Source organism: Pantherophis guttatus, chromosome 7 (assembly GCF_059756535.1).
Source record: "Pantherophis guttatus breed Tessera chromosome 7, ASM5975653v1, whole genome shotgun sequence".
Taxonomy (NCBI): domain Eukaryota; kingdom Metazoa; phylum Chordata; class Lepidosauria; order Squamata; family Colubridae; genus Pantherophis; species Pantherophis guttatus.
This window is the reverse complement of record NC_142069.1, coordinates 48,384,024-48,398,185: the sequence shown is the minus strand read 5'-3', so window position 1 is coordinate 48,398,185 and position 14,162 is coordinate 48,384,024. Positions and strand designations below refer to the sequence as shown.

General features: G+C 35.3%; 1 protein-coding gene across 26 annotated transcripts in view; it reads right to left on the bottom strand.

Annotated features, from left to right (window-relative positions):
- The window catches only part of GRIP1 (glutamate receptor interacting protein 1), a 369,729-nt gene that overhangs the window by 179,792 nt on the left and 175,775 nt on the right, over window positions 1-14,162 (bottom strand). Inside the window, exon 1 of one of the 26 annotated variants that reach the window (XM_087873164.1) lies at window positions 8,009-8,484. The exons of the other annotated variants lie outside the window; for them this stretch is intronic. Within the exon in view, the coding sequence (XP_087729290.1) occupies window positions 8,009-8,063 (55 nt within the window). The 5' untranslated portion in view covers window positions 8,064-8,484. Of the gene's footprint in view, window positions 1-8,008; window positions 8,485-14,162 lie in introns of those variants that run through there. 26 annotated transcript variants of the gene reach the window in all.

Below are 14,162 nucleotides of genomic sequence, written 5' to 3'. Positions count from 1 at the left end.
CTGTCACTTTGGGAGAAAGGGAACAAAGGGAACCATGCACCATAAGGAAAATTGCACCCCTCCTTCCCATCCCAGCATATCCTCAAGGGCCCCTTCTTTCCAAGGAGGAAGAGGGTTCATCCTTCAACTGCTGGTACCCCCTACTTCACAAGCAAGCATCCAAGTTGTTTCCTCATCCTTCTCTCGCCACTGGCTATTGTTAAAAGATTTCAAATTTCAATTCCAAAGCAGCCAATCACCGCTCACCTGCTGGGTCTTGCTGAAAGTTGACTGGGCTCAGGGACCAGAGGAAAATGGGAAAGAGGGTGGAGTATGACCCTCCTATCTTCCTTTGCATTATGCAACCAACAAGTTTCTTGAAGTGCAGTTGGAAGAGCAATGGTGCTGAAGCAACAATAACTTCCCCAAATTTTATTCCGATGGGAATCATGGGTCCTGGCATTCTGTAAGTTAGCCCATTTGAGTTACCTTGGTTCAATAACTGTTACCCTATACCTGTGATGGCGAATCTATGGCACGCGGAGGGCTGCATGTGCATGCACGGGGGGCACATGCAGCAGGGCAACGTGCATATGTGGGGGGATGTGCATGTGGGGAGCACATGTGGGGTGCACGAGCACATATTGCATTTTGGGTTTGAGCGCACACAAACATGCTTTGGGCACTCGGTCTGGAAAAGGTTAGCCATCATTGCCCTATACCTTCTAATTTTACCCAATTAAACATTACAAACAGACAACTATATTAATATAATCAGCTGATGTCTTAATAATTAAAAGGGACTTATAAATCACAAACCAGAAGACTGACTTGCATAACTTTTTATTGGATTTACAAGAGACCTGTTAAATTTTGGAAGGGTTTTGAGGAAGGGACAAAGAAAAAAAGAAAAGAAATTAAGTTTTAGGATATTACTTGAAGGGATTAAAGATCAGGATTGTTAAAGTAAAGTGAAGAATACAAAGCTGGTTTATTTGATTGGGGTTAAAACAGATATATTGCTACCTTTGGTAACCTTTAATAGACTTTTGCTAACCAGGACTAAATGATGAGATTTTAAGGTTTTGTTTATTGATAACAGATGAGATATGGGAAGAAGAGATGATTTGATGCATTTTAAGAGAAGATAATAGTGTTGAAGGGGGAAATCATTTCTCTAGGAAATGATTCTTTTTTTGTTTGTTTACTATATTCTTATTTTTTTCTTTCTTTTCTAATTTCCTATTCTTTTCTTTTCTGCACCTTCTATTTTTTCTTTTTATTCTTTTTATTTAATCTCTGACAAGATTAAATGGGAATGTTTTGTTCTAGAAACAGAACAAAAATTATTATTTCAGAACAAAAATGGTTTGGTGTGGATAAAAGCAGGGGGAAAAAAAACCAAGAGTACCTATGGTGGGATAGATGAGGAACAAAAGTATGAACCCCTTTCTATTCAGATATTTCAGTAGAACTCCTGGAGTATAATAATTTCTTCAGGGATTGAATAACACAAAACCCCATAACAAATCATAAAAAATCTATTTTATGTACATGCCTAACATTACGTTATGTTGCATCTGCGCTCAGCTACTGAGGATTGCAGACAAAGACTACAGGTAGTCTACTTACAACAGTTCATTTAGTGACTGTACAAAGTTACAATATTACTGAAAAAAGTGATTGTGACCATTTTTAACCCTTACATCCGTTGCAGCATCCCCATGGTCCCATGATCAAAATGCAGGTGCTTGGCAACTGGTTCATATTTATGACGGTTGCAATGTCCTGGGGTCATGTGATCAGCTTTTGTGACCTTCTGACAAGCAATGGCAATGGGAAAGCCAGATTCATTTAACAACCATGTCACTAATTTAACAAATGCAATGATTCACTTAAGAACTGTGGCAAGAGAAGTTGTATAATGGAGCAAACTCACTTAACAAATGTTTCATTTAGCAACATAAATTTTGGGCTCAATTGCGGTTGTAATTCAAGGACTACCTATACAATATTTTACCATTTCTTCTTCACAGTTTCATTGTACCAGACTTATATGTGTGAATATATCCTAAAAGTAGTAAATGAGCTGAGATATTTTGGGAACATGACAAACAGCATCCATGCACAATAACGTGATTATTATATCTAATGAATAACACAATATAACGGTTAATAAAAAAACTAGTTTTTCTGCCTTTAAGTGGGTTTTGACTCTTGGCAACTGTCTGGACAACTCCCTGAAATTTTCTTGGCAAAATTTCAGAAGTGGTTTGCCACTGCTTGCTTCCTAAGGCTGAGAAAGAGTGAGTTCTGCCTAAGGCGATCATGGTCTCCTGGTTTCTAGCCTGATGCCTTAACCCAGGGATGGGCAACTATGGCTCTTTTATGACTTGTGGACTTCAACTCCCAGAATTCCTGAGCCAGCCATGTTAGCTCAGGAATTCCTGGGAATTGAAGTCCACAAGTCATAAAAGGGCCATAGTTGCCCACCTCTTCCTTAACCACTACACACAAAAATAGATTCCACATATTTTTTCATGTTTAAATAAATACCTTTTTATGACCATTGCAGCCCACACATTTTATTATGAAGCAAAGAGATAATTTTCATAGGTGAGAAAGTGTAACCTTTATTCCCTCTTTTAAACAACAATTTGAAATCCTAACACTTATTCTGATCTGTGAAATTAGTATGTACACCTTATATAAATTGACAAACATTCTATAATATAAACACAGAATTATGAACATGGATTTCCATTTCTAAGAAGTATGATTTTATATTGCACACACAAGAATTAGGTCATTTCTATTTCAACTCAACATTTGCATACTCTGCAGCACAGAAGATGGATCGCATTTACAGAAACCTGGTCATAAAAAATGAAAATATGAGACAAAAATACTCATCTGCAATACTAACGGATCAAAAGAAAAAATAAAACAATTCAATTTTTGCTGGTTTGATGAAATAGCAGTTGATACTCTTGTACTTTTTAGAAATGTGCAAATGTTACTTAAACTGATTTAAAATGCTCACTTGTTTCAATGAGCATTGATTACATGAATATGGGTGATTGGTATGCTTTGTTTAGTTTTTTCCTGATTTTTTTTAATACTGTATGGTAACTAAAATTCAATAATCAAATTACAGATTTTATTCAACTAGTGTGCTATATTATCAGATTTACAGATTGACTGATTTTGAGAAATATCTGTTCCTTTCAATTTAAATTCTAGTTTGTTAGCAATTGATAAACTATATTTTTTTAAAATCACCATTACTGCATAGTTTACATCCAAGATCTGAGAAAGAGTATCAGGATTTGCTCCTCTCCATGTGAGCCTAGCTGAGCTCCAGATGTGGGCACTATGCATCTAGGCTAATTGAGACTAAAAACAGATGCCTGTTCTCATCCTTCTATATGTAACTTATTAATGATTGATTGACTGATTAGTCAATTAATGTATAAAACATTGGGAAATAGTTGTTTCTCTGACAATAGTCCCTCCTAATATTCTGAGATGAAAAATGAACTCCTGGGGAACTGTAGGTGACAACGGACACTCAGGTGACTGTAAGTGGCAATAGCAATAGCACTTAGACTTATATACCGCTTCATAGTGCTTTTATAGCCCTCTCTAAGCAGTTTACAGAGTCAGCATATTGCCCCCAACAATCTGGGTCCTCATTTTACCCACCTCGGAAGGATGGAAGGCTGAGTCAACCTTGAGCCAGTGAGATTTGAACTGCCGAACTGCAGTTAGCAGTCAGCTGAAGTAGCCTGCAGTACTGCACTCTAACCACTGCGCCACCTCGGCTCTTCTAAGTGGCCATTTAAAGAGCAAAAAGCAGAACTCCTTACATCTATACCATCAGTGTCCAAATATTTGGCTTGCCTGGGCTACACTGAGTGAGCAGGAATTGTCTTGGGCCACATATAAAATATATTATAAATTAATGTATATAAATATCAAATGTCCTTTATTTTTATATTACATTTATGATCTTGTGGGGTTGCATTACTATCTGTCCAGGGTTACATATGGTCTATGGTTTGGACATACAGTACCTGATCTATATGATTTCTCATAGTCAAATCTTGGTTGCATATGGGGAGTCTCCTATGGCTTGTGGAACCCAAATAAATAATCATGGATATGATAATACAGCACATATGAATGGGAACCCCCAAAGTCAAACAATTGTTCATTTTCAGAAATGGAAAACAAAATCAATAAATCAAATTAAAATATGGTAAACCCAAACAACAAAGCATTATGACTTAATGCAACATGTAAAGTCATCTTCTCAAATACCTAGCTATCTACAAATAATCTCTGGTTCATTAAAAAAAAAAAACTGATGAAAAAGGTAAGCCTTGGCATTATTTTGAAATATCTTTCTTTTAAATGTAATTGCAACTATGATGAAAAAAACATAAACACGGAGTCTGTAAATGAATGGCCATTATAATATAGTTATTCAAATTCCTAGAAATCAAGGCAAATGTAATGTATGTTAAATAATTACTTTTATTTATAACGAATCAATACAGTGAAACCCTGATTTAACATTATTTGAGGGATGGGGTAAGCTATTCTTTCTGAGTGTCTATTAAATAATAAAATATAAATTACATAATATGATAAACAAACACAATTTGCACTTTTTAGGTCATACTGTCATTCACCAAATCATGTAATTTGACACAAATAATACAAATTGGTGTGTGTGTTTTTAAAAGGTCTAATCCAGACTATTTAGACTATTCAATGGACACACCCACTGTTTCTGAGAACGTTGAGATAGAAATATTGTCCATTGGAATCTATTAATCAGTTATCTATTATATTGAATTTTCACTGTAATACCTTCTGTGTAAAGGCTTTTTGTGGAATTTGAGATCTTTATCCCGTGACAATACTTCAGTAGGCTGGATTGCTTAGGGTCAATTTCCATTATATGAAATATGACTAGTGGCCCTATTGTTGGAGCACATACTGGGTATTTAATACATTGAATAAAATATAAGAAAGTCAGTTCAGTGGAGTGGTTAAGACACTGCACTAGAAACCAGGAGACTAGTTCTGGTCCTGCTTTAGTCACAAAGCCAACTGAATTCTCTGTCAACCCTGAGAAGAAGACAAATCATTTCAGACAATCTTGGTTAGAAAACTGTAGGTGCTAGTCCAGGTAGTTGCCAGGAGTCAACATTACCTTGAAAGCACAAAATAAAGTTTTAAAAAATAAGAAGGAAAGGATCATATCAACAATACATAATTATGAATCAATTAGGGTAAAATTTTCAAGTAGATTCAGAAACTGAAACTTCCCAAAAAAAATCAGAATCTTTCCACAAGGGTGTGAACACAGAAATCTTTTGCAGGCCTGTTGAGACATTTGTGGCTATTAAATTGCAGTCAACACCAGAACTGTATGTTGATTGAGTTGTTTTGTTTGCTGATTTGACCAATGAATATTTGACTTTCATTTTATTGTATTTAACTGTAAACTACTGAGAGCTGATCTGATTGAAAAGGAAACCGAGCATTTCCAACAGCCTAATGAATACTATTGTCCCTACTTACCACTGTTATATAGGAACTAATGTACAACTGCTATCAGTTGTCCCCAAATAAAGACTCTACGATGCATTACACAACACAAATTTGCTTGTTAAGGTTTTGGAAATTTATCTTAAAAATCAGAATATAATTTCATCACCGAAGAATATTTGAAAAATGAAAAGACAAATAATAAAGATCATAGAAAAAAGCCTATGTTGTTACTCTGCCAAATGTATGGCTTTTTATCTGTCAGAATTTAAGTACATATATAAATGTTCTTTAAAGCCTTTCCCTAGGAGTGACAGCCATAAGCACCAGTGGGAGTACAGTAGATACAATTTGCTACTTGACCTGGTGGCATCTACTAAATTACATGCAACCCACTAGTACACAGTATGCTTTCCTAAATTCCTCGGTGTTAAACTATAGTCTCAATGATTACAGCGCATTTGACCATTATGTTATTGGGCATATATTACTATTTTTTGAACAAGCTGTATATGAATTAATGCAAGTAGTGAAGTTTTATTGATACGATTTTAAAGAAAGCATTTTTAAATCAATAAAATGTTATTTAATTGTATTAATTTAAAATGTGCTTTTTGCACAAAACCTGGAAAGGGGGTTGCAATAAAACCAAGGCTATGCTTATTTATTCATGACTTACTTATGCAAATATTTAGAAATGTAAATGTAAGGAAATGCAGGCCCAGAATGGCATATTGGCAAACAGCCAGAAAGAATTCTAATATACTTTTTAAATACTGGTTGTTACTATTAGCAGTAGTCCTTGAAAATAAGGCTCAGTATGAGTGATCAATGGTTCTACTATGTGTTAGTCCCTAGCAATAACTTAAAATATTAATGTTCTTGATTAATTTTTTTAAAAATATTTTGAGTCCTTAATAAATTGTATTAAAATTACACAATAAAGATGTTACACTATTGACCTGAATTTTTCTAATGCAAAATCCAAGTTCCTACAAAGAAAGTTATTTTAGCAGGAAACTACAGGAATTTTTATATCTATATCTATATCATCTATATCTATATCTATATCTATATCTATATCTATATCTATATCTATCTATCTCTATCTCTATCTCTATCTCTATATCTGATTTCTAATAAATATGTTTGGCATTCTTAAATGGTTTCTCTTTAACTGAACAGTTCCATTTATACAATATATATTCAGGTGTGCTACTGTGTCCAATAGCTTTTACTTCCTAGCTGAGTATGGATAGAACTACAATCTTAATGTATAAATGAATAGTTACTCCACCTATATTAGCAAGTAAATGAACTGTGCCAGCTTTCTACTGACATCTCTCTTTCCCTCTTACTATTGCAGGATCCTACCTACAAATTTCAGCATCATTTAACAGCGATTATGATTTGTAGGATTTCTGGGGGGAAAAAACAATTTTCCAAACTAAGATAGTGCTGAAACATTAATTAGCATTTGTGTAAGGTTACGGTCACTTAGCATAGTCATAACAATTCACAATTACACAAGATTCCGTCTATCAGTTCAATAGACTACATGCCTTTATTTGCTTCCAAGCAATTATTGCAGGCAAAAAATAAAATATTATTTTCCTCTTCATCAATGCCTCTAAAAGTTACGATACAGTCTTTAAATACTGTACAACCATATGTTATAATTTTGATTTTTAGAAAGAAGGTAGGCAAGGTTAATATTATTAACTTGTGTTGTAATGCATGCAATAAGACTATAAAGATTAAAGAGGATGAAAGGGAAGCTGCTTTAAAATTCTACTGGCAATGAAATAACAGTTCAAAGTTTTCAAAAAACTATGTAATATTTTGTCACAACAATGTAAGAAATAAAATTAAAACATAGTCTTTATCAAGCAAATTAATCTTTTTTTAAGAATGCACAAATCATAATAGTTCTTTTCATCATCTTTGTCTTAAAAGACGAGTGGCATTTCTCCCTACAAGAAAAGACTCTCTAGTATTTCAAGGTGAATATACCAAGATGCTAAGAGCCAACAATATGAATAACATCTCTCTTTTTTATTATTGACCAGGATTTTTTCCCCAGTAGTTGGTACCTAATGCCTAGGACATGGTGACACAGGCAACACTGACTAATCAGTGCTACCTGGAATGCAAAATGGTAATACAGATCCCATCATAACTTTAGCACTTGAGCACAAATTCTTCTTTACCCAGTGAAATTATGAAAATCCCGAAGCAGCATCACACTGGTATTAAGACCTGGGCCTCTCCCTCTCCCTCTCCCTCTCCCTCCCTCTCTCTCTCCCTCTCCCTCTCTCTCTTAGTGCATGCATTCACAGAGTTTTTCTTTGTTTGCTAGCAATACATTGTACAAAGAGACAGGCAAATTTGAAATTAACAGTTAAGCTGTCTTTATAGAATGCGGCAATACACCATTAAATTAATAAACAAAGAAAGCCCAATATACCTTTTGCAAGTCTCCTCAGAATCTGGCATCGGCATTTAAACGAGACAGCTATCATTCTTGCTCACCGCCTTCAGAGGCCAAGTATACTCCTAAAGCTCCGCTTCGGAGGATGCAGTAGAAGCATATGAATTCCTCATCCACATACCAGAGGAAAGAAAGGTAGTCCCAGTGGGGAGTGACAAAGCTTAATTTCTCTTGGCTGATGCAGAGATCAGCTCCATGTCATCGAGCAAAGCTATGTCATTCAGTGCTGCTCCTACCACTGCCACCGCTTGCAGAATCAGCTGAATAGCTTAAAAAGCAGTATTTAACAGCAGCAAGGCATCAAATGGGGTAAGATCCCAACAAAGATGCTAAACACGGCTTTGCTGCCATCTCCTCGACTATGGTATGGTTTTGTACAGCAAGCATCGGCTTCTGTTCCAGGCAAAGAGCCATGCATTTTAGCACAATCAGGGGATTTTCCCCCCTCCTCCTGCTTTCTCAATGCTTCAGATATTTAACTCTCTGTTAGGATTGTGTGCTGAATTATTAGAGCATCAAATATATCTTCATTCTTAACTGCAGATGGCCAAAAAAGTGAACTGATTTTCAATTTAAAGATAATTTCAAAGTGAAAGGATGCCTTACAGTTCCTGAGAATGAAGGGAAAAGAGGAGAAAAGGAGAGAAACCCAGAGGAGGCTTTCTAAGAAGGTATAGTCGTTAATCATAGTAATGATGATAAAACAAGCAATACACAGGGAGCCAGGAATGAGAAAGGAACATAAGCTCTAACTTATGTCTATACATTTATCCTTTTAGCCTTATATTAATAATCTATTATAATATTACCAAATTTTGCACATGATTCTAAAACACTCCAATTTTTTTTAACAGCCTCTTATCTGTTAAGCAAATGAACTTTCCTATTTATACTTTTATCATAAAACAATGAGATAAAACATTTTTCAACCCTTGTAGGCCAACTGCATCTCTTTTTGTGGTCAAAGCAATTAGGAAGATCCCATTATAAAACTTCAAAGCAGGCTGGCGCTCACTTTTTAACACTGGTTTTCTTTCTTTCTTAATTCTTTTATCAAACGAAGAAATTTAAAAGTCCCTAATGTCAGAGAAATTATTATTTGCTACTCCCAGATTTTCTCAGATCATAATCAAATATTTGTTTTAATCTTAGATCATAACAAAGATAAACATTATAAAAGCAAAAAAATCACATCAAATAGTTTTACAGACGATCGGAGAAAAATAAACAACCAAATGACAAACATGGCAAAAGAATTACAGAATTTGCCAGCTTAATTTATAGAATTTAGTTATAGGCATTAACTGAAACATTGGCATAATTTGTGCAGCTGCCTGAGCAAAACTGCCACAGCCATAAGGACTCTCTAATATTGTGGTTAGCGCGAAATAAATTTTATTGGAATCAGTCCAGCCTTCTTCCCCAAACTGGATCAAATAATTTCATATAGACTACTGCAAGAGATAAGAAATAAATAAAACTCCATGTAATTTCCTTAACATATGGACATAAGGAACCTTCTTGAACCAGGCTCAAAATGGAGGTAGTCCTCGGCTTGATAATCATTTGTTTAGTGACTGTTACAAGTTACAATGTCACTGAAAAAAGTGACTTGTGGCCAATTTTCACACTTATGGCACTTTGCAGCATCCCCATGGTCAGGTGATCAAAATCCAGGCACTTGGCAACTGGCATGTATTTATGACAGTGGCACTGTTTGGGGTCACGTGATCACCATTTGTAATCTTCCCAGCTGGCTTCTGACAAGCAAAGTCAATGGGGGAAGCCAGATTTGCTTAACGACTGCATGATTCACTTAACAACTGAAGTAATTTGCTTAACAATTATGGCAAAAAAGATCATAGAATGGGAGAAAACTGCCTTGCTTAACAACAGAAATGTTGGACTTAATTGTGGTCATAAGATGAGGACTCCTTGTACAATAAAGGGAATAAAGGGAACTGTGCTTATTTAAATTTATTAGAAAACTTCTACTGCAAAAAAGAGTGAATATATTTCACAGAATTTTCACACAGAGCCAGTTTGATATAGTGGTTAATACATAGTTAGAAACTAGGAGACTATGAGTTCTAGTCCACCTTTAGGTATGAAGTCGATTGGGACAATCTCCCTCTCTCAGCTTTAGGAAGAAAGCAATGGCAAAACACTTCAGAAAAGTGCTTTCAAGAAATCTGCAATGACCTGTCCATGTAGTGGATAATATGAACTGGTGAAATTGAAAGATTATACCTTGCAAATTGATTTTGATAAAACATTTTAACATAGATCTACATTTTGGTCTTGTTCTACCCACTGCTTATCCACATTTTGCAGTCCGTAGATCAGCAGTCCCCAACCTTTCTGGCTCCATGGCAGTGGTGGCACTGGGAGGGGATGGTTTCACACATGCAACCGAGGTCCCACGCATGCGCAAATGAAGCTTAGCACATTCAACCGCCGCTTGTGTGGACCAGTTCCCAACAGCTGTGGACTGATACTGGTCCGTGGCCTGAGGATTTGGGGACACAGATTGTTCTGTTTAAAGAAGGTAGGGGGTGGAAATCTAATGAAAAATAAATTATTTTTAGTATTTTTATTGTTTTATTTTTTTTAGTATTTTTAACTGTAATATATTTTTTGAATTGCAAGCCACCTGTGTCATTGACTATGATGGGCGGCTATAGAAATAATTAGTTAAAATACTGGAAATGATGGACCAAACCTTGGAACTATGTTGTTCTTTCTTTAGGCCTATCCCTCATTTACTCCAAAAGACAAGAGTTTAAACAACCCATTGGGGGCTCAAGGTGGAAGTTCCAGGTGGAGCACTGATGACAGATTCTACCTCCTCCCTTTTCCTAGAGTAGCCTCAGAATGAGATAGGCAGCAAATAAATTTAACAAATAAATATAATTATCTGAGAAGGATCTGAGTCAGAAATTAAACATCCTAAGAAAAACTTGACTGGATTTGAAGCAGAGGTGGGTTTCAGCAGGTTCTGATCAGTTCTGGAGAACCGGTAGCAGAAATTTTGAGTAGTTCGGAGAACCGGTAGTAAAAATTCTGACTGGCCCCACCCCCATCTTTATTTGCCTTCCAAGTCCCAGCTGATCGGGAGGAAATGGGAATTTTGCAGTAACCTTTCCCTGGAGTGGGGAGAGAATGGAGATTTTACAGTATCCTTCCTCTGGAATAGAGTGGGAATGGAGATTTTACAGTATCCTTTCCCTGCCACGCCCACCATGCCACGTCCACCAAGCCATGCCACGCCCACAGAACCGGTAGCAAAAAATTTTGAAACCCACCACTGATTTGAAGTATGTCTCTTTCACAATGGAGAAAAGAAGCAGCTGCATTTCTAGAGACATTAAAAAGAATTGTTTTTAACAATTCATTGAGGAGGGAAGATGCTTCAGGCATTCAGGGAAAGTACATAGCATTTGTCTTTACTCTATAACTTTGTAAAGCAACTGCATCTTTTCCTAGGATTGGGTGCCAATAATATAAATTGTTTCTATTAAATGAAGAGTCTGCTGCATCTGATAAGCATGTCGATATGCTGAAACTTTATAAAACGATAATTTATTGGTAGCTGGAAGTTACTTTTGAGACTTTATACTGAGCAAGCCTATTCTTAGATAAGGAATATAATCTATATTAAGTGGAATACCATTTTTTGACCAAAAATCACATTATTTTTATAATAAACCCTTAAACAATTTCCAGGACAATAATGATAAAGGTCAAAGAATAATAAATACAATTATTTTGATGCAAGATATGTGAATAGTCCTATACTATCACATGCACATGTCTGATTCCTCCTATTCTCTCTGTATTGAACAGAAATTTTATGAGTATTTCTCACATTAATAGAAAGTAGGACTTGGCTTGCAATATTGTGCCTTATTTTATCTGGATTTGCAAAAGAGAGGATTTAGTTCCTCAATATTTATTTAAAATGAACAGAACTCCATTTTAGACCTTACTGCTCAAAATGCAAAATTGACTTTCATTCTTCAAACTCCCTCATCTTCAGATCAGCATTCAGATATTTGGGGTTTGTTTCTTTTCTGTGTTTTCAAGCATAGAGAGGGATTCCTCAATCAAAAAGGGATTAAAAATCATAGCTGTAACCTACCTTCTGCAATACATATTTCACAGATCAAGCTGCCAAGTTCCTTATCAGCCCAGACACTGAAAAAACATTCCTAGAATAGGTGTAACAATATGTATAGCATTTCAAATTTGCTACACCTTAAATTCTGGATGAATATTAGAATTATTCTATCAAATATAGCTTGAGTATATCTCACATTTAATAATACAGTAACCACTGTATAATCACTGCAGTCAGTGATTTTCAAATATTTGAGGTTAAAGAAAGTACAAATGACCCACAAGTAATAATGATCTGATCTTATCACAGGAGGATATGACATACATTTCATTATGTTTAGACTGGTACTTTACAATCTAAGACTACTACACACTAAGGGCTATATTTGCTACCTATTATCTGATCTATAGGTAAACCCCCAACATAATATTTGTTCAAATTCCTCAATCAGGAATTGAAAACTAAAGATCTTATGCAGTCAGTTCTTAAAACTATGAAATTATAATAACCTATCAAATAAAGTAAAGACTAAGAATATCAAAGCCAGGCTAGCATTAGGATTACTGATCAAAATGGATACAAAAAAAGATAATCACATACAAGTAGTTTTTGATTTACGAACAGTCGTTTCATGACTAGTTGGAGTTACAACAGTTTGAGAAAAGATTGAGAGAATGGCTATAAAGCACTTCTGGCCATCCTATAATGTCACACTGCCCCCCCCCCGCCCAGGTCACATGAATACATTTTGGGGCACTTAGCAACTGGATCATAATTACGAATGGTCGCAGGGTCCCCTAGTCACATGTCCACAATTTGTAGTAATTTTTTGTCAGTTTCCAGCAAAAAAACACCCATTCAGGAGAATGGATTTGAATTTACCACTGTGTGATTTACTTAATGACTGCATGATTCAGACTTACGGCCACCATAAAAACAGACATAAAATCAGTCTGGCCACATGGTTATGGTCAATTGTAGTAAAAAAAATCTAAGGACTTCCTTTATGATTACCAGTCAGCCATTAGATGACAGCAGGGATAGGCATAACTCTCTTTCCTGCCAATGAGTGGTTTTATGGAAGTTTAATACTACATTAAGAATCCCAGGAAAATTTCAGGTGCATAACCTCTTTTTGCACAGATGCAAAGGGACTGAACGCTTTTACTTCTATTTGTAATTAACTACAATTAATCATTTTGTCTAACCCTCCAATTAAGGGGGAATGTAGCTACCATTCAGGAAAACAATTAGGAATCATAAGGTATGGCTTGAAGCTGGCTTGCTTCTCTAAATTATTGTTGAAATTTACCAATGCATTTCAGCATAACAAATTAATTTAGTCATACTAAATTATTAAAATTTACTGTCTTCTCTAAGATTCAGATCAGGTTGGGGATCATTTCTGTCCTATATCTATGATCTGAAATATATAAAACTCATTTTTTTTAATGCTTTCATCTACTACCATTTCCACCTTGGTTATGCAGACTTCCCAAATTAGACACTATCAGATTGGAGAAATAGTTTGGTTAAGATCAAGTACTGTTTCCTAGAAAAATGATTGACGTCCCAAAGCACATTACCTTATCTTGCAATCCAAAGGAGCATATGTGATTGATTTACTATACTTTACTGCAAGCTTCTCCAGAGAACACAATTATCTTCTGTATTTTAAAATTCCTTTTCAGAAACTATGCTGACTATGCAATAAGGATAACTGTAATTCCCTTCCACTGCTTTATTGTAGTAAAACCAGTGAAACTATCTAACTTACACATTATATAAGGAAAACTGAAATAATTTTGTTTCATAGCTTACTTATGAGCCTGAGGGAGAATATCAAGGTTTGATGAGTTAGTGATGTCGTTTGACTGTTTACTGCTATGTTTGTACTTTCAAATAACATTGTGACTATTGTATACTGCAAAAATGTCTAAAAATAGTGACTGCCTATTTTCACAGGAAGATATTAAATTGTATTAATATTTAAATAATTCAAAAATAGAA